Source organism: Tachyglossus aculeatus, chromosome 22 (assembly GCF_015852505.1).
Source record: "Tachyglossus aculeatus isolate mTacAcu1 chromosome 22, mTacAcu1.pri, whole genome shotgun sequence".
In the NCBI taxonomy this organism is placed as follows: Eukaryota; Metazoa; Chordata; class Mammalia; order Monotremata; family Tachyglossidae; genus Tachyglossus; species Tachyglossus aculeatus.
Window position 1 is genome coordinate 55020087 of NC_052087.1, and position 24933 is coordinate 55045019.

At 52.9% G+C, this 24933-nt stretch overlaps 1 protein-coding gene across 1 annotated transcript in view; it reads left to right on the forward strand.

The window, feature by feature from the left end:
• The window catches only part of MUC2 (mucin 2, oligomeric mucus/gel-forming), a 98052-nt gene that overhangs the window by 26968 nt on the left and 46151 nt on the right, over positions 1–24933 (forward strand). The window contains 16 exon segments of the mRNA XM_038765382.1: positions 1323–1449; positions 2660–2915; positions 5390–5442; positions 6855–6955; positions 8710–8864; positions 9016–9154; positions 10643–10750; positions 10978–11157; positions 12604–12843; positions 14324–14480; positions 15844–15972; positions 16844–16991; positions 18956–18989; positions 19595–19601; positions 21548–21691; positions 24073–24102. Coding sequence (XP_038621310.1) covers positions 1323–1449; positions 2660–2915; positions 5390–5442; positions 6855–6955; positions 8710–8864; positions 9016–9154; positions 10643–10750; positions 10978–11157; positions 12604–12843; positions 14324–14480; positions 15844–15972; positions 16844–16991; positions 18956–18989; positions 19595–19601; positions 21548–21691; positions 24073–24102 — 2008 coding nt within the window.

A 24933-nucleotide genomic window follows, 5' to 3' on the forward strand; every position in this document is an offset into this window, starting at 1 on the left:
CCGCTTCAACCCCCATTTTCCAGATGAGGGAACTGAGGCACAGCGAAGTGAAGCGACTTGCCCAAGGCCATACAGCAGACAAGTGGCAGAGCCAGAATTAGAACCCAAGACCTTCTAATTCCCAGACCCGAGCTCTAGCTACTCTGCCAGGCTGCTTCTCATCTGTCAAATGGGGATTCAACTCCTGGTCTCCCTCCCATTTAGAAAGTGAGCCCTCTGTGAGACAGGGACTATGCATCATCCCAGTGCTTAGCACAGTACTTGGCATACATACTTGGCATTTAACAAGCTATTATTGCTATTATTATTACTATCAAGTGGTCATCAGTGACCCTGGGAAGCAGCGCAGCCTAAGAGTCAGAGGACCTGGGCTCTAATCCCACCTTGGCCGCTTGTCTGCGGGGTGACCTTTGGCAAGTCACTTCATTTCTCTGTGCCTCAGTTCCCTCATCTGTAAATCAAGGATTCAATTCCTGTTCTCCTTCCTACTTAGACTGTGAACCCTGTATAGGACTTGATTAGCTTGTATCCACCCCAGCCCTTAGTACAGTGCTTGGCACATAGAGCAAATACTACAATTATTATTATTATTATTGTCTCTCCCTCTAGACTGCAACCTCCCTGTGGGAAGGGAACCTGTCTGCCAACTCTGTTCTCTTGTCCTCTCCCAAGCACCTAGAACAGTGCTCTGTACACAATAAGCGCACAGTAAATACCAACGATCAACCAATCAATATTTATTGAGCGCTTACCATGTGGAGAGCACTGTACAAAATGCTTGAGAGAGGATAATATGATAGAGTTGGTGGACACATACCCTGCCCCACTGAGACCCCACGCGACCCCTAGTCCCCTCTAGGCCTCCGCCCCCCACCCCCTCACTGTGAAGTGGAGCGGACCTTGCTCTCTGTTTTTATGGAAAGTGCTCCTAACCTTCAGGCCTATGTCTTTTTGACTCAAACTCACTTTTTCCCCACTAATGATATTTGTTAAGCATTTACTCTCTGTCAACCAATGGAGTAGATACAAGTTAAACGGGTTGGACACAGTCCATGTCCCCCAAGGGGCTCACAGTCCTCATCCCCATCTTACAGATGAGGTAACTGAGGCCCAGAGAAGTGAAGTGACTTACCCAAGGTCACCCAGCAGACAAGTAGTGCGGCCGGGATTAGAACCCTGGCCCGGGTTCCATCCACTGGGCTGTAGTCTTACAGTTGGGGGTCTGGGGATGTACGGGTGGGGAAGGGGTGACCCTTGTTGCTCTTTCTGGGTCTCCCCGGGGAGGGGGAGTCTTTAACCCTTTTTCTATTTCCTGTCCACAGAGGTGCAAATATGACACTTGCAACTGCCAGAACAGCGAGGAGTGTCTGTGTGGAGCTCTGTCCTCCTATGCCCAGGCCTGTGCCACCAAGGGCGTCCTTCTATGGGGCTGGAGAGAGCAGATCTGCAGTGAGTGCCCCCCGGCTCAAGCTCCCTCCCCACTCCCGCCCAGGTAGAAAGAGCATTTATTTATTCAGTGCTTCCTGGGTGCAGAGCACTGTACCAAGATGCTGAGAGGGACATCTGGGCATTAAACATGGTCCTTGTCCCTTTCGGGGCTCAAAATCTAAGGGTCTCCCCTCCCTCCACTCACCGGCTTCCCGCCGGGGTCTTGGAGAAGCCAGCTCGTGGAGGGTGAGACCCTCTGTTAACCCTCCTCAAGCCCCTCGCAATCCGGAGCCCCCCTACCCCGGACAGTCCAGCAGGGCAGCACGGTGGGGTCTGTCAGGGGCTTGCTATGTGCCAAGCATTATGAAGGACACTGGGGGAGCCGCCAGGCAATGACGGATTGTCCCTCTGAAGCCCAGGGCTACTCTATATCCTTGCTCCAGCACCCCCTGAGTGTCCCCCGCACTGAATGGCCCACTCTCCATCCCAGAGCCCCCTGATCAGTCCCCTTCTCTGTTCTGATGCCCCTTGGGCAGCCCTCTCTCCACCCTGGCGCCCCCCAACTGGTCCCCCTCTAAGCCCCAGTGCCCCTTGACCGGTCGCCCTCTCTGCCCCATCACTCTCTGACCGGTCCTCCTCTCTGCCCTAGTGCCCCCGATCAGTCCCCCTTTCTGCCCCTGTGCCTCCGGAGCAGCCCCTCTCCTCCCTGACACCCCCTGACTGGTCCCCCCTTTGCCCTGGTGCCCCCTCACTGTTCTCCCTCTCTGCCGCGGTGTCCTCCAAGAGGCCCCCTCTCCACCCTGACACCCTCTTACCAGTCCCCCTTCCTGCCCCGGCGACCCCTGACCAAACCATTCTCTGTTCCAGTGCCCCTCAAGAGGCCCTCTCTTTGCCCTGGAGCCCCCGACTGGTCCCCCTCTCTGTTTAGCGGTCTCCCCTCTACCCCGGCACCCCCTGACCAGCCCTCTTCTCTGCCCCAGTGCCCCTTGACTGGTCTCCTCTGCCCCACCACCCCCTGATGGAGCCCCCTCTCTGCCCTACTGCCCCCTAACCAATCTCCCTCGCCATCCTGGCACACTCCGATCGGTCTCCCTCTCTGCCCCAGTGCCCACCAAGCGGCCCCCTATCCACCCTGGCACCCCCTGACCCTCCCCGCGTCTGCCCAGGCCCCCCCCGAGGTGGTCCCATCTCCACCCCGGTGCCCCCTGACGGATGCCCCTTCTCCTGGCAGACAAGGAGCTGGGCTCCTGCCCCAGCACGCAGGTGTTCTTGTACAACGTGACATCGTGCCAGCAGACCTGCCGCTCTCTGTCCGAGCGGGACCAGCACTGCCTGCAGGGCCTGGCACCGGTGGACGGCTGCGGCTGCCCCGCTAACACCTTCCTGGACGAGAAGGGCCACTGCGTGCCCATCACCAAATGCTCCTGCTACTACCACGGCCGGTACCTGGAGGCCGGGCAGGTGATCCTCAGGCAGGAGGAACGCTGGTGAGTCCACCCTCACCAGCCTCGGGGGTCCCCTCTTGTGGGAGTTCAGTGCCCTCTCCTCCGGGGGTCCCAGCTCCTTCTGCCCCGGCTTCCAGTACCCCCTTCTCTGGGAGTTCAGTATCTTTTCTTCTGGGAATAATAATAATAATAATGGTATTTGTTAAGTGCTTGCTATGTGCAAGGCAAAGTACTAAGCGCTGGGATGGATACAAGCAAATTATTATTATTATTTATTAAGTGCTTACTATGTGCAAAGCACTGTTCTAAGCTCTGGGGAGATTACAAGGTGGTCAGGTTGTCCCCCGGGGAGGCTCACAGTCTTAATCCCCATTTTGCAGATGAGGTAACTGAGGCACAGAGAAGTGAAGTGACTTGCCCAAAGTCACACAACTGACAATTGGCGGAGTCGGGATTCGAACCCATGACCTCTGACTCCATAGCCCGTGCTCTTTCCATTGAGCCATGCTGCAGTACCCCCTTCTCTGGGAGTTCAGTATCTTCTCTTCTGGGAATAATAATAATAGTAATAGTATTTGTTAAGTGCTTGCTATGTGCAAGGCACTGTACTAAGCTCTGGGATGGATACAAGCAAATCAAGCGCTTAGTACTTGTACTTCCCAAGCGCTTAGTACAGTGCTCTGCACACAGTAAGCGCTCAATAGATACGATTGAATGAATCAGGTTGGACATTAGTCCCTGTCCCACGTGGGGCTCACCGTCCCGATCCTCATTTTACACATGAGGTTACTGAGGCCCAGAGAAGTAAAATGACTTGCCCAAGGTCACACAGCAGATGAGTGGCAGAGAGGGATTAGAACCCACGACTCTCTGACTCCCAGGCCCGAGTTCCATCTACTACATCACGCTGCTTCCCGGAGCCCCATCCCAGGGTGTCTCAGTGGGTGTCTCCCCTGGGGATCTCCTTGTACATATTTATTCTATTTATTTTATTTTGTTAATATGTTTTGTTTTGTTCTCTGTCTCCCCCTTCTAGACTGTGCGCCCACGGTTGGGTAGGGGCCGTCTCTATATGTTGCCGACTTGTACTTCCCAAGCGCTTAGTACAGTGCTCTGCACACAGTAAGCGCTCAATAAATACGATTGATTGATTGATGAATGAATCCAAGGCCCCCTCTTCTGGGGGTTCAGTACCCTCGGCCCTGGGGGGCCCAGCTACCTCTCTCCTAGGGGTCCAGTACCCCCTCCTCTGGGAGTTCATTACCCTCTCCTCAGGGGGTCCCAGCGCCCCCTCCTTGGGGGTCCCAGCCCCCCCTGTAGAAGCAGCATGGCCTAGTGGCAAGAGCCCGGGCTTGCAAGTCAGAAGTCTTGGGTTCTAATTCCGACTCCGCCACTCGTCTGCCGTGTGACCTTGGGCAACTCACTTCACTTCTCTGTGCCTCAGTTCCTTCATCTGTAAAATGGGGATTGAGACTGCGAGCCCCACATGGGGCAACCTAATTACCTTGTATTTACACCAGCGCTTAGAACGGTGCTTGGCACATAGTAAGCGCTTAACAAATACCCTCATTATTTATTATTATTATTATTATTAGGTCCCCCGTCTCCTCTCCGGGGATCCCACGTTTCCCTCCTCTGGGAGTCCAGTACCCGCTCCTCTGCGAGTTCAGTATGCTCTCCTCTGGGGGTCCCAGCGCCCCCTCCCCGGGGGTCCCAGCTCCCCCTGTAGAAGCAGCATGGCCTAGTGGCAAGAGCCCGGGCTTGCAAGTCAGAAGTCTTGGGTTCAAATTCCGACTCCGCTACTCGTCTGCCGTGTGACCTTGGGCTAGTCACTTCACTTCTCTGTGCCTCAGTTCCTTCATCTGTAAAATGGGGATTGAGACTGCGAGCCCCACATGGGGCAACCTAATTACCTTGCATTTACACCAGCTCTTAGAACAGTGCTTGGCACAGAGTAAGCACTTAACAAATACCATCATTATTAATTATTATTATTATTATTAGGTCCCCCGTCTCCTCCCCGGGGATCCCAGGTTTCCCTCCTCTGGGAGTCCAGTACCCGCTTCTCTGCGAGTTCAGTACGCTCTCCTCTGGGGGTCCCAGCGCCCCCTCCCCAGGGGTCCCAGCTCCCCCTGTAGAAGCAGCATGGCCTAGTGGCAAGAGCCCGGGCTTGCAAGTCAGAAGTCTTGGGTTCTAATTCCTACTCCGCGCCCCCTCCCTTGGGAGTTTATCACCCCTCCGGCGTCTCGGCAAACTCCGCCACTCCCAGGTCCTCTGGCCGGAGGGGCTTAAGCCCCCTGCTCTGGCCTCCGCTGCCCTCAGCACGTTCAGAGCCAAAGTCGCCCCCCACCTCTTCTGCTCCCTGCCCTTTCTGCCCCCCGCCCCTCGCCTTTGGGTGGGGGGAGAAGAAGAGGAACCCAGGCATCCCGGGGCCCAGGTCCGGGTGCCTAGGCGGCTGTTGGGCTCGAAGCCCCCTCCCAAGCCCCTCGCCCAAGTCCCTGCCTCTTTCCCCGCAGCGTCTGCCGGAACGGAAGGCTGCATTGTCTACAAGTCAAGCTGCTGTCACAGAGTGAGTGACCCCCAAACCCACCCGTCTCCCCACCCTGAAGACCCCCGCCCCCACCCCATCTTTCCACCCAAAAGACCCCTGCCCCCCCTTCAATTTCCCCACCCTGAGGACCCCAGCCCCCACCCAACTCCCCACCCTCCACACCACTACTCCCACCCCATCTTCCCACCCTGCAGACCCTCACCCACCTCTTCACTCTGGAGATTGTTTTAGGTTCGGGCCCCCTCCCAGTCCCCCAGCCCCTTAAACACAAACACACACACACACACACACTCACACTATTTCTATTAATGTCTGTTTCCCCTCGAGACTATCAGCTCGTTGTGGGCAGGGAATCTGTCTATTTTTCTATTGTCCTCTCCCGAGCGCTTAGAACAGCGCTCTGCACATAGTAAGCGCTCAAAAAATACGATCGACGATTCACTCATACGTATAAAAACACACCCACACCCACTATTTCTATCAACGTCTGGCTCCCCCGCTAGGCTGTAAGCTCTCTGTGGGCAGGGCAACTGTTTATTTTTAAATTATCCTCCCCCAAGCGCTTAGAGCAGTGCTCTGCACGCAGTAAGCGCTCAATAAGTACGATTAACTGATTCACTTTCACACACACGCTCTCCCTAGTTCTAGTAGAGAAGCAGCGTGGCTCAGTGGAAAGAGCACGGGCTTGGGAGTGAGTCAGAGATCATGAGTTCAAATCTCGGCTCTGCCAATTGTCAGCTGTGTGACTTTGGGCAAGTCACTTAACTTTGCCGACTTGTACTTCCCAAGCGCTTAGTACAGTGCTCTGCACACAGTAAGCACTCAATAAATACGATTGATTGATTCTCTATGCCTCAGTTACCTCATCTGTAAATTGGGGATAAAGACTATGAGCCCCACGTGGGACAACCTGATTACCTTGTATCCACCCCAGCGTTTAGAACAGTGCTTTGCACACAGTAAGCGCTTAACAAATGCCCTTATTATGATTATTGTTATCATTATTATTAATGTCGGTCTCCCCCTCTAGACTGTCCGCTCGTTGTGGGCAGGGAATCTGCTGTTTATTGTTCTATCGTCCTCTCCCAAGCGCTTAGTCCAGTGCTCTGCACACAGTAAGCGCTCAACCTGTACAACTGAATGACTGACTCACCTGCCTGTCTCCGCCCTTCAAGACTGTGAGCCCGTTGTGGGCAGGGATTGTCTCTCTCTGTTGCCGAATTGAACTTTCCAAGCGCTTAGTCCAGTGCTCTGCACACAGTAAGCGCTCAATAAATAGGATTGAATGACTGTATGGATGCGCACACAGACTCACATACACACAGATTCACACACTCAGACACACAAAGTCCCCTGGCCCAGGGGGTCTCTGCAGGGTCCCGCCCCTCCGAGGTCCCGGCCTGGTCTGATGGGGGTCTCTGGGTCTCCAGGATGCCCAGCCCCCAAAATAATCGTCGACTGCAACAACCTGACGGCCCTGACCACCCGGACACCGAGGCCCGTCAGCTGCCAATCCCTGCGCAGCGGCTATGTAAGTGTAGCCACTTCTTCCCTCCCGGGGGCGGGGGGCGTCTGCTCTCTGAAAATGGGAATCCCCCCATCTTCCCCCTGCAGCTGCACGGAGGCTGGCTCCCGGAGGATGGCTCTGAAACGAGGATATTTGTCTCCTTTTTGGGGAGGGTGTCCCCACGGTCCCCTCCCCGCCCAAACCGTGACTCAGCCACCGGCCGGGGCTACTGCATGGGCGCCGAGAGCTGTACTGAGCATCTGCCCTGTGCGGAGCGCTGTGCTGAACTCTAGTTCTGTGCAGAGCGCTGTCCTGGGCTTCTGCCCTGTGCAGAGCGCTGTGCAGAGCGGAGAGGATCAGCGTGGCTCAGTGGAAAGCGCACGGGCTTTGGAGTCAGAGGTCGTGGGTTCAAATCCCGGCTCTGCCACTTGTCAGCTGAGCGACTTTGGGCAAGGCACTTAACTTCTCTGGGCCTCAGTTCCCTCATCAGTAAAATGGGGATGAAGACTGTGAGTCCCACGTGGGACAACCTGATTACATTGTATCTACCCCAGCGCTTAGAACAGTGCCTTGCACATAATAAGCGCTTAACAAATACCAATATTATTATTATTATTATTATTATTATTATTATTATTGAGCATCCGTTGGGTGCAGGGTGCTGTCCTAAACGCCTTTTCTGTGCAGAGTGCTGCTCTGGGCGTCTGCCCTGTGCAGAGCGCTGTGCTGAGCTTCTGTTGGGTGCAGAACGTTGTCCTAAGCGCCTGTTCTGTGCAGAGTGCTGTTCTGGGCGTCTGCCCTGTGCAGAGCGCTGTGCTGAGCGTCTGTTGGGTGTAGAGCATTGTCCTAAGCGCCTGTTCTGTGCAGAGTGCTGTCCTGGGCGTCTGCCCTGTGCAGAGAGCTGTGCTGAGCGTCTGCTGGGTGCAGAGCGCTGTCCTGAGCTCCTGTTCTGTGCAGAGTGCTGTCCTGGGCGTCTGCCCTGTGCAGAGCGCTGTGCTGAGCGTCTGCTGGGTGCAGAGCGCTGTCCTGAGCTTCTGTTCTGTGCAGAGTGCTGTCCTGGGCGTCTGCCCTGTGCAGAGCGTGGGCTGAGCGTCTGTTGGGTGCAGAGCGCTGCGCGGAGCGTCTGTTGGGTGCAGAGCGCTGTACTGAGCGCCTGTCCTGTGCAGAGCTCCCTTGAGCTCCTTCCTTCTGCAGAGCGCTGTGCTGAGCATCTGTTGATTGCAGACCGCTGTCCTGAGTGTCTGCCCCGTGCAGAGGACTGTGCTGAACGTCTGCTGGGTGCAGAGCGCTGTCTTAAGCACCTGTTCTGTGTAGAGCGCCGTCCTGAGAGCCTGCCCTGTATAGAGCGCTATCCGGGGAGAGTCTAGCCCTGTGCAAAGCGCTGTCATGAGCATCTGTTGTGCGCAGATCTCTGTCCTCGGGGCCTGCCCTGGGCAGACCGCTGTGCTGGGCACTTCGGGGGTGCAGGGGAGGAAACAGGATTGTCCTCTCCAAGGGCTTAGTACAGTGCTTTTCACACAGTAGGCGCTCAATAAATATGAATAGATAAATAGGCTCCCCGGCGCTTAGAACAGTGCTTTGGACATAGTAAGCGCTTAACAAATTCTATTATTATTATGATGATGATGATGATGATGAAAGAATGAATCTCTGCCCTGAAGTAGCTCCCAGCCTTCGATGGGAGGGTGGGGACTGGGGTCAGAGGTCAGGGGAAGGGGTCTGCTCCTCGGCCTCTCGGCGGGACCCCGTGTGAGTGCCCGTCCGTATGCCTACCTCAGTACCAGACGGAGTGCGTGAGCGGCTGCGTGTGCCCCTTCGGCATGATTGAGGACGGGCGCGGAGGCTGCGTGAAGGAGGAGAAGGACTGTCCCTGCCTGCATAACCGACGCTTCCACGACCCCGGATCTGTCATCCACGTCGACTGCAACACCTGGTGAGCATGTAGACCCAGGGCACCCCTGGCACCCCTGGCACTCTGGGCGGGCGCTGAATGCCCACTGAGTGTAGATCACTGTGCTGAGTGAGTGCAGAGCACTGGGCTTATTACTTACTGAGTTTGGAGCACTCCTTTCCTCCTCCCTCAGCACCTGCACAAAGGGCAGCTGGGAATGCACAACCAGGCTGTGCCAGGGCACCTGCACCATCTACGGCAGCGGCCACTACATCACCTTCGACGGCCACCGCTACAACTTCGACGGCCAGTGCTCCTACGTGGCTGTTCAGGTGCGTGGCCTAGGGGGTGGAGGCCTTCCCAGACTCAGCCCCCTCCTCATCCCCGCTGCCTTACCTCCTTCCCTTCCCCACAGCACCTCTATATATGTATATATGTTTGTACGGATTTATTACTCTATGTATTTATTTATTTTACTTGTACATATTTATTCTATTTATTTTATTTTGTTAATATGTTTTGTCTTGTTCTCTGTCTCCCCCTTCTAGACTGTGAGCCCACTGTTGGGTAGGGACCGTCTCTATATGTTGCCAACTTGTACTTCCCAAGCGCTTAGTACAGAGCCCCCTCCTTCCTCTCTCCCCCTCCATCCCCCCCGCCTTACCTCCTTCCCTTCCCCACAGCACCTGTATATATGTATATATGTTTGTACGTATTTATTACTGTATTTATTTATTTATTTTACTTGTACATATTTATTCTACTTATTTTATTTTGTTAATATGTTTTATTTTGTTCTCTGTCTCCCCCTCCTAGACTGTGAGCCACTGTTGGGTAGGGACCGTCTCTATATGTTGCCAATTTGTACTTCCCAAGCGCTTAGTACAGTGCTCTGCACACAGTAAGCGCTCAATAAATACAATTGAATGAAAGAATGAATGAATGGAGCCCAGGCCCGGGAGTCCGAAGGACCTGGGTTCTAATCTTGGCTCCTCCCCTTGTCTGCCGTGGGTCCATGGACGAGTCACTTCGCTTCTCTCAGCCTCAGTTCCCTCATCTGGAAAATGGGAGTCAAGACTGTGAGCCCTGTGTGGGACAGGGACTGTGTCCAACTCGATTATCTTCCATCTACCCCAGCGCTTAGAACAGTGCCTGGCACACAGTAAATGCTTAAAAAAAATCACAGTTATTAGAAATAACACAGTTGCCAGCTCACAGAGGGGTTGGGGCTGGGGGTTTGGGGCCAGGGAGGGTGCATGTGCATTGGGGATTGGGCATGCCCCCTGTTTGCAGGGGGCTGCATTGGGCATATACTGGTTGCAGAGCACTGTACTGGACTCTTGTAGTGCTCAGAGCTCTGTACCTGGCACCGACTGAGTGTAGAGTATTGTACTGAGCACCTCCTGTGGGCAGAGAGCTGTGCTGAGCTCCTACTGTGTGCAGAGGACTGTGCTGGGCATGTACTGGGTGCCGACCACTGTACGGAGCTCCTCTTATGTGCAGAGCCCTTTGCTGGGTACCTACTGTTGTGAAGAATGCTGTGCTGGTTGCCCGCTGTGTGCGGAGGGTTGGGCTGGGTATATACGGTGTGCAGAGCACTGTTTTGGATGCCTGCTTTGTGTAGAGCATTGTACTGTGCTGTCTGCTGGACACTATACTGAGCGTCTTCCGTGTACAGAGCATTCTACTGTGCAACTGTTGTATGCCGAATACTGCACTGAGTGACTGCTATGTGCAGGGCTCTGTAGTGGGCACCGGGGGCATCCTTGGCCGTCACGGTCCCCTGGGGTGACCACCACGCCCCGTCTTGTCCCCCAAAGGATTTCTGCGGCACAAAGCCGAGGAGCTCCTTCAGCGTCATCACCGAGAACGTGCCCTGCGGGACCACTGGGGTCACCTGCTCCAAGGCCATCAAGATCTTCCTTGGGGTGAGTGCCCACCCGCCTCGGGGGTCTCCTCCCTCCTGCCATGGACCCCTGACCTCCAGAACCATCGCCGGGGAGACCACGCGGGACGGACGGATGGATGGAGCGGGAGGGAGACTGAGGCTGGAAGGGGAAGTGGCAGGCCCGGATGGGGTGGTCGTGGGTGGACCGGGGGGAATTTGGGGGGCCGGACAGGGAATCCTCTGAGCCCCTCCTGCCCCCGATACCAGGACACCGAGTTGAAGCTGGAGGAAAACCACCAATCGGTCATCCAACGCGATCAGGGAAACCACGTGCCGTACCTCACACGGGAGGTGGGGCTCTACTTCGTGGTGGAGACTCACACCGGAATCCTCATCATCTGGGACAGGAAGACCACCGTCTTCATCAAGCTGACCCCCGACTACAAGGTGAGCGCCGGTGGGGGATGTACTGGGCACCCGCCGAGGGCACGGTACTGTGTCAAGTGCCCGGGATGGCCCGGTGGCATCTTTGAGGGGCTCGGGGGACAATGAAGGGGGTGGACCGATGATCCTCCTGCTGGGGTCCGAAGGTGTTAATCAATCGATCGATCCATCAGTGGTATTTATTGAGCACTTACTGTGTGCAGACACTGTGTTAAGCACCTGGGAGAGGACAGTATAGCAATACGACGGACACATTCCCTGCCCTCAACGAGCGTACAGTCTAGAGGAGGAGACAGACGTGAATAGAAATAAATAAACGAGAGATATGGACATAAATGGTGTGGGGCTGGGAAGATGAATAAAGGTAGCAAATCAGGGCGATGCAGAAGGGAGTGGGAAAAGAGGAAAGGAGGGCTTAGTCTGAGAAGGTCTCTTGGAAGAGGTGTGCCTTCCATAAGGCTTTGAAGTAGGGCAGAGTCATTATCTGTCGGATTCAAGAAGGGAGGGCGTCCAGGACAGAGGCAGGATGTGGGCCCGTTGTTGGGCAGGGACCGTCTCTATATGTTGCCGACTTGTACTTCCCAAGTGCTTAGTACAGTGCTCTGCACACAGTAAGCGCTCAATAAATACGACTGAATGAATGAAGGTGGGTAAGAAGGCAGCAGTGAGATAGACAAGATTGAAATACAGTGAGCAGGTAGGCATTAGAGGAGCGAAGCGTGAGAGCTGGGTTGTAGTAGGAGAGTAAGGAGGCGAGGAAGCCCGTCAACCAGCTGTATTTATTGAGCACTTACTGTCTGCAGAACTCTATACTAAGCGCTGGGGAGAGTCCAGTACAACAATAAACAGACACATTCCCTGCTCACAATGAGCTTTCAGTCTAGAGCCCAGGGCTGGGAGTCAAAAGGCCATGTATCTAAACCCTCCTCTGCCACTTGTCTGCTGTGTGGCTTGGGTAAGTCACTTGACTTCTCTGGGCCTCAGTTCCCTCATATGTAAAATGGGGATTAAGTCGGTGAGCCCCACGTGGAATAGGGACTGTGTCCAACCCGATTTGCTTGTACCCACTTCAGCACTTAGTACAGTGCCTGGCACACAGTAAGTGCTTAACAAAAGACATTATTATTATTATTATTCTCTGGGCTTCAGTTACCTCATCTGTAAAATGGGGATTGAAACTGTGAGCCCCACATGGGACAGGGACCGTGTCCAACTCAGTTTGCTTGTATCCACCCCAGCGCTTAGTAAAATGCCTGGCACCATCATCACAGTAAATGCTTAGTAAATACCACAATTATTATTAATGTTAGAAAATGAAAGGTAGGAGGAGGATGATGGAGGGTTTTGTAGGTGTACCAGGACTATGGTCAATCTTGGGGCCGGACGGGGGCACTGGGTGGATGCTCCCCTCTGGGATTTCTGTCTCCCTGACGTGACGGTCTCTCCCAGGGCTCTGTCTGCGGCTTGTGCGGGAATTTCGATGGGAACACCAACAACGATATGAGCACCAGGGACCACATGGTGGTCACCGACAGCCTGGACTTCGCCAACAGCTGGAAGGAGAACCCCTTATGCCCGGATGCCACCTTCCAACCCGAGCCCTGCTCTCGGAACCCGCACCGCCACGCCTGGGCCCAGAAGGAGTGTAGCATCATCAAGAGCGATACCTTCAAGAACTGTCACAACAAGGTCAGCCCCAGAGGTCACCGCTGGGGGAGGGTCAGAGGTCGCCAGGGGGTCAGAGTGAGAGGTCACCCCCGGGGGGAGTGTGGCTTAGTGGAAGGAGCCCGAGCTTGGGAGTCAGAGGTCAGGGGCTCAAATCCCAGCTCCACCAATTGTCTGCTGTGTGACTTTGGGCGAGTCACTTCACTTCTCTGGGCCTGTTACCTCATCTGGAAAATGAGAATTAAGACTGTGAGCCCCACGTGGGACAACCTGATTGCCTTCTATCTACCCCAGTGCTTAGAACAGTGCTTGGTGCAGAATAAGTGCTTAACAAATACCATTATTATTATTATTATTGTTACCACAGAGTCAGAGTGAGAGATCACCCTGCGGGGGAGAGGCATAATAAAGTCCACAGAAGAAGTCACTCTTGGGGGTGCATCAGTGGGGTCACCTGTATATACCTGTATATATGTATATATGGTTGTACATATTTATTACTCTATTTATTTATTTATTTATTTTACTTGTACATATCTATCCTATTTATTTTATTTTGTTAATATGTTTGGTTTTGTTCTCTGTCTCCCCATTTTAGACTGTGAGCCCACTGTTGGGTAGGGACTGTCCCTATGTGTTGCCAATTTGTACTTCCCAAGCGCTTAGTACAGTGCTCTGCACATAGTAAGCGCTCAATAAATACGATTGATGATGATGATGATGATGATGGGGTCAGTACGAGGGGTGACCCAGGGAGGTCAGGGGTGATCGTGAGGTCAGCACAAGAGGTCACCACTCAGGCGCATCAGAGGTAACCACAAGGTCCAGGGTCTCCCCCTTCTAGACTGTAAGCCCACTGTTGGGTAGGGACCATCTCTATATGTTGCCAACTTGTACTTCCCAAGCGCTTAGTACAGTGCTCTTCACACAGTAAGCACTCAATAAATATGATTGATTGATTGATTGATTGAGAGAGGTCACCCCTGGGGGACACAGCAGAGGGGTCAGGCAGAGGAGTCACCACTGGAGGGTCAGAGGTTATCATGAGGTCAGCACAAGAGTTCACCACTTGTGAACATCAGAGATCACCAAAAGACTGCAGATCACTGCAAGGTCAGCATCAGAGATCACCCCTGGGGAGTCAAAGGTCACAAGATCAGCACGAGAGGTCACCTCCAGCAGATATCAGAGGTCATTCATTTATTCAATCGTATTTATTGAGTGCCTACTGTGGGCAGAACACTGTACTAAGCACATAGGAGAGGACAAAACAACAATAAACAGACACACGAGGCCAGGCATAAGAGGTCACCGGTGGGGCAGGGAGAGGCAAGGGTGTTATGGAGCACCTTCTGGATGCAGAGCACTGTACTGGGCGCTTACTCTGTGCACTCTGTCCCCAGGGGTAACGTTCAGGTGAGTACTCCCTGGGGCCCAGGGTGCCCAGCTCGGCCCCATGTGACCGTGTTCGTGATGGGTGGGCTGCCCACTCTCTGTCTCGCAGGTGGACCCTAGCTCCTACTACGAAGCCTGCGTCTTCGACTCATGCTCCTGCGACACTGGGGGAGACTGTGACTGCTTCTGCTCTGCCGTGGCCAACTATGCACAGGCCTGCATCAAGGAGGGTGCTTGTGTCAACTGGAGGACCCCCGAACTCTGCCGTGAGTCCCTGTCGCAAAGGGGGACCCGTGGGGGCCTGGGGGAGGGGAGTGGGCATCCCCTTCCATCACAGTCGGCTGTCATGGGTGCTCTACTGGGCGTCCTGCTGAGTGCAGAGTGCTGTAGTGGGGTCTAGTGTGTGCAGAGCACTGTGCTGGACGTCAAGTGTGTGCAGAGCACTGTGCTGGGTGCCAGGTATGTGTAAAGCGCTGTGCTGGGCGCCAGGTGTGTGCAGAGCACTGTGTTGGGTGCCAGGTGTGTGCAGAGCACTGGACTGAGCATCAAAGGTGTACAGAGACTGTGCTGGGATACAGGTGTGTGCAGAGAGCTGTATTGGGTGCCAGGTGTGTGCAGAGCACTGGGCTGAGTGCCAGGTGTATCCAGAGCACTGAGCTGGTCACGAGATTTGTGCAGAGCGCTGTGCTGGGTGCCAGGTGTGTGCAGAGCACTGGGCTGGGCATCAAGTGTGTGTAGAGCACTGTGCTTGATGTCAAGTGTGTGCAGAGCGCTGTGCTGGGCTCTAGGTGTGTGCAGAGCACTGGGCTGGGTGCCAGGTATGTGCAGAGCGTTGTGCTGGGTGCCAGCTGGGTTCAGAGCGCTGTGCTGGGCTCCAGGTGTGTGCAGAGCACTGGGCTGGGTGCCAGGTGTGTGCAGAGTGCTGTGCTGGGCATCAAGTGTGTACCGAGCACTGTGCTGGGCACCAGGTGTGTGTAGAGCTTGTACTGGGCTCCAGGTGTGTGCAGAGCGCGGGGCTGAGTTTCAACCGAGCATAGCGCAACATCTTGCATGCTCGAGGGACACGACCAAGGTGTAATAATAATGATGGTGTTAATTAAGCGCTCACTATGTGCAAAGCACTGCTCTAAACTCTGGGGAAGTTACGAGGTGATTAGGTTGTCCCACAGGGTGCTCATAGTCTTAATCCCCATTTTACAGATGAGGTAACTGAGGCACAGAGAAGTTAAGTGACTTGCCCAAAGTCACACAGCTAAGTGGCGGAGCCAGGATTAGAATCCATGATCTCTGACTCCAAAGCCCGGGCTCTTTCCACTGAGGCACGCTGCTTCTAGCCAAGGACAAGGCCTCCTCCCCACCCTCAGCGGCCCCAGGCCTCTGGGGCCTGCCGCTGAGAATGGAGATAGAGCCGGTGCCCGAATAGAAGAAGTACCTGGTTGCCAGTCAGAGAGTAGCTCTGGGGGGGTTGAGGAGAGGGGGGACCCCCCCAACAGAGAGCTGGAGGATGGGTGGCGAGTAGGCCCGGCCGGGGGCCAAAGGGACCGGCTAACCCCAGAAGATTGCCTGGAGGAGGGTGGGCAAGGGTTGTCTGGGGGGCTTTGTGGGGTTGACAACGTTGTTTCCCTCCAGCCGTGTTCTGTGATTACTACAACTCCCTGAACGAGTGCACTTGGCACTACCACCCCTGTGGCATAGACATCCCGACCTGCAGAACCATCAACAACATCCACTCCAACTTCTCCATCAACTATCTGGAAGGTGGGGACCAGATGGATGGGGGAGAGTCAGGGGTGGGGGACGGTGCGTGCTGGGTCACTGGGGGAGAAGCAGGGAGAGAGGATGAAGAGTCTGGGGTGTTGGATGGTCTGTGCTGGGTCACTGGGGGGAGTCAGGGATGGGGAATGGTCTGAGATGGGTCAATGGGAAGAGTCAAGGGTGTTGGTTGGTCTGTGCTGGGTCACTGGGGGAGAGTCGGGGATGGAGAGGGGAGAGTCAGGGATTTGGAATGGTCCACAGTGGGTCACTGGGGAGAGTCAGGGATGGAAAGAGGAGAGTCAGTGGGGTTGGATGGTCTGTGCTGGCATTGGAGAGAGTCGGGAATGGAGACTCTCCATGAATATGTTGCCAACTTGTACTTCCCAAGCGCTTAGTACAGTGCTCTGCACACAGTAAGCGCTCAATAAATACAATTGAATGAATGAATGAATGAGAGGGGAGAGTCAGGGGTGTGGGATGGTCTGTATTGGGTCACAGATCACTGGTCAATCGGGAGAGTCAGGGGTGGTGGATTGTCCATCCCGGGTCACTGGGGGGAGAGTCAGGGATGGAGAGGGGAGAGCCAGGGGTGTGGGATGGTCCATTCTGGGTCACTGGGGGAGAGTCAGGGGGGAGAGGGGAGAGTTGAGGTGTCAGCTGATCCAGGCTGGGTCACCAGGGGACCTGCTGATCTGGCACACAAATCCTCCCTAGGCCCTGGTACCCCATGGATGGCAGAGGTCAGCCAGGGCCTGGCAGAGCCTCATCCGGAGGCCGGGAGGTCGGGGGCAGACCTGGGGGTGAAGAGGAAAGGAGAGAGGCGCCTCCTGTTTGAGGACGTGGCCATTCTGACCATTGACCTCCACCACTGCAGGCTGCTACCCAAAGTGCGAGGTCGATAAACCCATCTTCGACGAAGACAAGGAGAAGTGCGTGCCTGCTGACCAGTGCGGCTGCTACATCGATGACGAACACTACCATATCAACGACTCTGTGCCCTCCGACAACATCTGCAAAACCTGGTATGGGACCCCTGGGAGAGGTGGGCGGACCCCCAGAGCAGCAGGTGGTCAAACCCTCCGGTGGCCCTAGGGGCCCTCATCTGTACAACAGGGATGAGTCCCCCACTGTGTCTCAGAGGAAAGAGCCCGAGTTTGGGAGTCAGAGGTCATGGATTCTAATCCCGGCTCCGCCACTTGTCAGCTGTGTGACTTTGGGCAAGTCATTTCACTTCTCTGTACCTCTGTTACCTCATCTGGAAAATGGGGATGAAGACTGTGAGCCCCACGTGGGGCAACCTGATTACCTTGTATTCCCCCCACCCCCAGTGCTTAGAACAGTGCTTGGCACATAGTAAGCGCTTAAAAAATACCATCATCATCATCATCATCATCACTCTCCCTCTTGGTCTGGCTGGGAGGCTATGCAGTGTCTGTCTGGCACCCCTTTTTTTCTTCTTTAGGGTCTTGTTAAATGCTTACTATGTTAAATGCCAGGCACTGCACTGCACTGCTGGGGTAGAAACAAGATCATTAGGTGAGACACAGTCTGTGTTCCACAAGGGGCTCAAAACAGAAGCAGGGTGGCTTAGTGGAAAGAGCACAGTCTTGGGAGTCAGAGGTCATGGGTTCTAATCCCAGCTCCGCCGCTTATCAACTGTATGACTCTAGGCAAGTCACTTCACTTCTCTATTTCTCAGTTACCTCATCTGTAAAATGAGGATTAAGACTGTGAGCCCCACAGGGGACAACCTCATTACCTTGTATCTACCCCAGTGCTTAGAACAGTGCTTGGCACATAGTAAGCATTTAACAAATGCCATTATTATTATTATTCCCATTTTACAGCAGCTGAACCCCAGAGTTGTGAAGTGACTTGCCCAAGGTCACACAGCAGACAAGCGACTGAGCCAGGATTAGAACCCAGGTCCTTCTTACTCCTAGGCCCAGGCTCTATTCACTAGGCCACACTGCTTCTTCCAAGTGCTTAGTATAGTGCTTGGCCTAGTGGACAGAGCTTGGGCCTGGGAGTTGGAAGGACTTGGGTTGTGATCCCAGCTCCGCCTCTGTCTGCTGGGTGATCTTGGGTGAGTCCCTCACGGTCCCTGGGTCTCTGTGACCTCATCTGTATAATGGAGATGAAGGTTGTGAGCCCCATGGGGACAGAGACTGTGGCCACCCTGATGATCTTGTATCTTATACCCTCAAATCTGAAAGACAATAACTCTCCCCTGCTTCAAAGCCTTATTAAAGTCCCAGCTCCTCCATGAAGCCTTCCCAGACTAAGCCCCTATCTTTTCTCATCTCCCACTCCCTTCTTCAACACCCAGACTTGCTCTCTTTGCTCTCCTCCCTTCCCAGCCCCACACCACTTACGTCCACGTCTGTCATTTCTTTCTATTCATGTCTACGTCTCCCTCTAGACCCTCAGGTCGCTGCAGGTAGGGAATGTGTCTATTTATTTTTGTATTGTACTCTCCCAAGTGCTTAGTACAGTGCTCTGCATGCCATAAGCCCTTAGTAATTATGATTGAACGAATGAATCTACCTCAGCACTTAGTACGGTGCCCGGAACATAGTAAGTGGTAAGAAATATCATTTAAGAAAAAGAATTGGAGTTGGAATTAGAACCCAGGTCCGTCGACTCCCACACCCTTGTGGGAAGTGGGCCATAATAATAATAATGATAATTATGATATTTGTTAAGCACTTACTATGTGCCAAGCACTGTTCTAAGTGCTGTGGTTGTTACAAGGTTATCAGATTGTCCCATGTGGGGCTCACAGTCTTAATCCCCATTTCATAGATGAAGTAACTGAGGCACAGAGAAGTTAAGTGACTTGCCCCAAATCACCCAGCTGATGTGACGGAGCCGGGATTAGAACTCACGACCTCTGACTCCCAAGCCCGTGCTCTTTCCACTAAGCCACACTGCTTCTAGTGACCGTTAGGACATTCTAAACCAACACCTTCTTATTCCCTTTCAGCATATGCACGACCACCGGTGTATCCTGCAAGGATGTGGACAATTGTAAGTCAACCTGGATCATTTTCCAAACTGGAACATTGTGTGGGGAGGGGGTGGCGGGAAGGGGGCGCTTCCCTTCCAGGGTGGAGGCCTCTCCCCTCCCCCCAATAAGCCAGTGGTGTTGGGACACCACACAATATCCATCGACAGGTCCGGAGGTGACTGGAGGACTGGCCATCGGACATGAGGCATATTGGGATTTCTAGTTTCCTCCTGACCGTGTTCCTTTCCCCTCACCCTCATTCATTCATTCACTCATATTTATTGAGCGCTTACTATGTGCGGAGCACCCCTCGCCCTCATTCATTCATTCACTCATATTTACTGAGCACCTACTATGTGCGGAGCACTGTACTAAGCTCTTGGGAAGTACAAGTCGGCAACATATGGAGACAGTCCCTACCCAACAACGGGCTCACAGTCTAGAAGGGGGAGACAGACAACAAAACAAAACATGTGGGCAGGTGTCAAGTCATCACAATAAATAGAAATAAAGCTAGATGCACATCATTAAGAAAATAAATAGAGTAGTAAATATGTGCGAGTAAAATAGAGTAATAAATCTGTACAGACATATATACAGGTGCTGTGGGGAGAGGAAGAAGGTAGGGCAGGGGGGATGGGGAGGAGGAGAGGAAAAAGGGGGCTCAGTCTGGGAAGGCCTCTGGTGTGGCCCTCCCATCCCCCTAACCCGGGACCCAAGGGGGACACCCAGGGGAAATGGGCACTGCACATTACTAGGACAATCCGTAGGACAATTATTGTGGATGGAATGCTGTACTGAGCGCCTGCCATGGTGAACCTACTGTGTGCAGAACTCTGTACCAAGTGCCTGTTGTACACAGTCTATTGTGTGCTGAACTCTCTACTGAATTCTTGGTGGTGGAGCTCTGTACCAGGCTCTTGCTCTCTATTAAGCGCTTACTATGTGCCAGGTACTGTACTAAGTGCTGGCTCACCTCCTCCAGGAGGCCTTTCCAGACTGAGCCCCCTTTTTCCTCTCTTCCTCCCCATCACCCCCACCTCCTTCCCCTCCCCACAGCACTTGTATATGTTTGTAAAGATTTATTACTCTATTTATTTTACTTGTACATATTTACTATTCTATTTATTTTCTTAATGATATGCATCTAGCTTTATTTCTATTTATTGTGATGACTTGACACCAGTCCACATGTTTTGTTTTGTTGTCTGTCTCCCCGTTCTAGACTGTGAGCCCGTTGTTGGGTAGGGACTGTCTCTATATGTTGCCGTCTCGTACTTCCCAAGCTCTTAGTACAGTGCTCTGCACACAGTAAGCGCTCAATAAATACGATTGATTGAATGAATGAATGAATGAATGCCAACTAATCAGGTTAGACACGGTCCCTGTCCCATGTGGGGCTCACAGTTTCAATCCCCATTTTACAGATGAGGGAACTGAGGCACAGAGAAGTGAAGTGACTTGCCCAAGGTCACACGGCAGACAAGGGGCGGAGCCGGGATTAGAGCCAAGGTCCTTCTGGCTTCCAGGCCTGGGCTCTATCCACTAGGCCACACTGCTTCTCAGCGTGTGTTTAGAGCATCATTCTGAGCCCACTACTCTGTGCAGAGCACTGTACCAGGCTCCTGCTGAATGGAGAGCACTGTAGTAAGCACTTACTCAGTGATGTACACTATGCTGCATGCTTAGGAGCAGCAAAAATCACAGGCTGTGCCCTCACGGAGTGGACAGCCATTTCCCCCTGTGAAGGTTTCTGCTCTGCTTGGGGGAACAGTCAGTCAATTGTATTTATTGAGCGCTTACCGTGTGCAGAGCACTGGACTAAGCTCTTGGAGGGGGGGTAAAATACAACAATAAACAGTGACATTTCCTGCCCGTAATGAGCTGACAGCCTAGGTTGGCGGGGAGATGGACATTTACAGAAATGAGTAAATGACAGAGAGGTACATAAGTGCTGGGGCCGGGAGTGGGGTGGAAGGAGAGGAATAAGGGGAGCAAAGTCAGGGCAAAGCAGAAGGGAGTGAGCCCGTTGTTGGGTAGGGACCATCTCTATATGTTGCCAACTTGCACTTCCCAAGCGCTTAATACAGTGCTCTGCACACAGTAAGGGCTCAATAAATACGATTGAATGAATGAATGAATGAATGAGTGTGACAATTTTAAGGGGAGCAAAGTCAGGGCAAAGCAGAAGGGAGTGAGCCCGTTGTTGGGTAGGGACCATCTCTATATGTTGCCAACTTGTACTTCCCAGGCGCTTAATACAGTGCTCTGCACACAGTAGGGGCTCAATAAATACGATTGAATGAATGAGTGTGACAATTTAGGCCACACTGCTTCTTATCAATTCATACGTTCAATCGTATTTACTGAGCACTTATTGTGTGCAGAACACTGGACTAAGTTCTAAGGAGAGGACAATACAATAATAAACAGATGCAATCCCTGCCCACAATGAACACTGAGGGCTTACTGTGGGCAGAGCACTGTGCTAAGTGCTGGGGGGCTGAGTCCCTGCTCTCATGTGGCTCTGGGGGGCAATAATAAGATTGGTCTTCCTTCCCTCCACAGTCACCGTCATTAACCAGACTGTCGACGGCGCCTTCTGTCACTGGAATATCTGCATCGATGGGACATTGCGACCTTACTTCAACGTCTGCCAGAGCACTCCAATCCCAGGCGTCTCCACCTCCACCCCCATCCCCACCACGACAGGTATGGTGCCAGCCCCTAATAATTCACAATAATAACGATCTTACTTGGTAAGCGCTTACTATGTGTCAGGAACTGTACAAACTACCGGCATAGGTGACGGGCAAAGGTTGAACAAAATCCCTGTCCCACGTGGGGCTCACAGTCTTCATCCCCATTTTACGGGTGAGGTAACTGAGGCCCAGAGAATAATAATGATAATGATGATGGTCTTTGTTAAGTGCTTACTCTGTGCCAAGCACTGTTCTAAGCGCTGGGGGAGATACAAGGTAATCAAGTTGTCCCACGTGAGGCTCACAGTCTTAATCCCCATTTTGCAGGTGAGGTAACTGAGGCTCAGGGAAGTGAAGTGACTTAGCCAAGGCCACACAGCAGACAGATTAGAACCCAGGTCCTTCTGATTCCCAGGCCCGGGCTCTAGACACTAAGCTACACACTCTGGTATCCTTAGCGATGCTCCGGGGATCCCAGCCCCGGGCGGGAGCTGTTGAGACAGGGCCCGATCCATCAGTCGATCAGTGGTATTTGTTGGGTGCCTTGCTGTGTGCAGAGCACTGTGCTGAACGCTTGGGAGAGGACAATAGAGCTAGTAGATCCGGTCCTTTTCCTCAAGGAGCTGACAGTCTACTGTGTGCACAGCACTGTGCTGAGCACTTGGAAGAGTCCAATAGAGTTAGTAGACACAGAACCTGCCCTCAAGGAACCTGCCCACATTCTACCATGTGCAGAGCACTGAATTGAATTGAATGAATGGAATGAATGAAGGAGCTTCCATTCTACGCTGTGCAAACCACTGTGCTGAGCACTTGGAAGAGTCCAATAGAGTTAGTAGACACAGGACCTGCCCTCAAGGAACCTGCCCACATTCTACCATGTGCTGAGCACTTGGGGGAGGACAATAGAGCTAGCAGATCCGGTCCCTGTCCTCAAGGAGCTGACAGTCTACTGTGTGTAAAGCACTGTGCTGAGCACTTGGGAGAGTCCAATAGAGCTACTAGATACCATAGCTGCTCTCATGGAGCTTCTAGACTGTGAGCCCGCTGTTGGGTAGGGACCGTCTCTATATGTTTCCGCCTTGTATTTCCCAAGCGCTTAGTACAGTGCTCTGCACACAGTAAGTGCTCAATAAATACGATTGAATGAATGAATGAATGAATGAAGGAGTTTCCATTCTACGCTGTGCAAACCACTGTGCTGAGCACTTGGAAGAGTCCAGTAGAGTTAGTAGACACAGAACCTGCCCTCCAGGAACCTGCCCAAATTCTACCATGTGCAGAGCACTGTGCTGAGCACTTGGGGGAGGACAATAGAGGTAGCAGTCAAAATCCCTGCCCTCAAGGAGCTGGCAGTCTACCGTGTGCAGAGCACTGTACTGAGTGCTCAGGTCCATCTCTTACATCTACTGAGTGTGACACCCTTTCCTGAGCGCTGGGCAAAGTTCCCCAGAAGTTCTCTTGACCCCCAGAGCTTATATCCCCACGGGGAGAAGGGAAAAAAATATTTATTCATTCAATTCATTTAATCGTATTTATTGAGCATGTACTGTATGCAGAGCACTGTACTAAGCGCTTGGGAGAGCCAATAGAACAATATAACCAGATCCATTCCCTGCCCACAATGGGTTTACAGTCTGGAGGGCTTACATTTGCAAATATCAGAGAAAGGAAAGGGGCCACGGCTCAGAGAGGGAGAAGGAAATGGGCGGGTGGAGGGAGAGTCACTCAGTACAGTGATGGGTGATAGATGGGCCTATAAGGGCTTGAGGGTGGCGGTGGAGCTCAGGGTGGTGTTGGGAGGCCATGGGGAGGAGCCCACGCCCCCCTGGGTCTCATTTTGGGATGGAAGTACCCTGGGTACAAGTACCCTAGCTTATGTGTACTTCCCAAGCACTTAGTACAGTGCTCTGCACACAGTAAGCGCTCAATAAATGTGATTATTTATTTATTTATTTTACTTCTACATATCTATTCTATTTATTTTATTTTGTTAGTATGTTTGGTTTTGTTCTCTGTCTCCCGCTTTTAGACTGTGAGCCCACTGTTGGGTAGGGACTGTCTCTATATGTTGCCAATTTGTACTTCCCAAGCGCTTAGTACAGTGCTCTGCACACAGTAAGCGCTCAATAAGTACGATTGATGATAATGATGATTGATTGATTGATTGATTGATTGATTGGTGACAGTCCTGGGAGACCCTCTCCCACTGCCCCCCCACCCCCACGAGGGTGTTGAGGGTTAAAAAAGCAGGGGCGATCAGAAAAGCCTCCCCTCCTCACCCCCGGGGGTCTTTCACTGGTCAGTGGGGGGAGGGAAACTGAGGCAGGCCACCTCCATTGGACTCCCTGTTGTGAACCTAATCATTCTCCTTCTTGTTTCCTGCTGTAGTTTCGACTACCACCATCATCCCATCTACAAGTAAGTCGTTACCATCGGGATTAGCCAAAGGTTTCTGGTGTGCAGAGCACTGTACCAGACATCTATTGCATGCAAAGCACGAAACTGGGCATTTTCTGTGTGCAGAGCACTGTAGTGGACGCTTACGGTGTGCAGAACACTGTATTGGATGTTCACTATGTGCAGAGCACTGTACTGTAGAAGCAGCGTGGCTCAGTGGAAAGAGCCCGGGCTTGGGAGTCAGAGGTCATGGGTTCGAATCCCGGCTCTACCACTTCTCTGCTGTGTGACCTTGGGCAAGTCACTTAACTTCTCTGAGCCTCAGTTACCTCATCTGTAAAATGGGGATTAAGACTGTGAGTCCCCTCTTGGACAACCTGATCACCTTGTAACCTCCCCAGCGCTTAGAACAGTTCTTTACACATAGTAAGAGCTTAACAAATGACATTATTATTATTTATTACTGGGCATTTACTGTGTGCAGAGCACCGTATTGGATATCTACTGTGTGTGGAGCACTGTACTGGGTATTTAATGTGTACAGAACACTGTACTGGGCATAAAATATTGTACTGGACATTTTCTGCGTACAGAGTGCTGTAGTGGGCACTAATTTTGTGTAGAGCACTGTACCGGGCACTTATTTGGTGCAGAACATTGTACTGGGTGCCTACTGGAGCACTGTACAGGATGTTCATTGGGTGCAGTGCACCGTACCGGGTACCTATTAAATAAATAAATAGTGATGGCATTTGTTGAGCGCTTACTATGTGCAAAGCACTGTTCTAAGCGCTGGGGAGGTTCCAAGGGGATCAGGTTGTCCCACGGGGGGCTCACAGTCTTACAGATGAG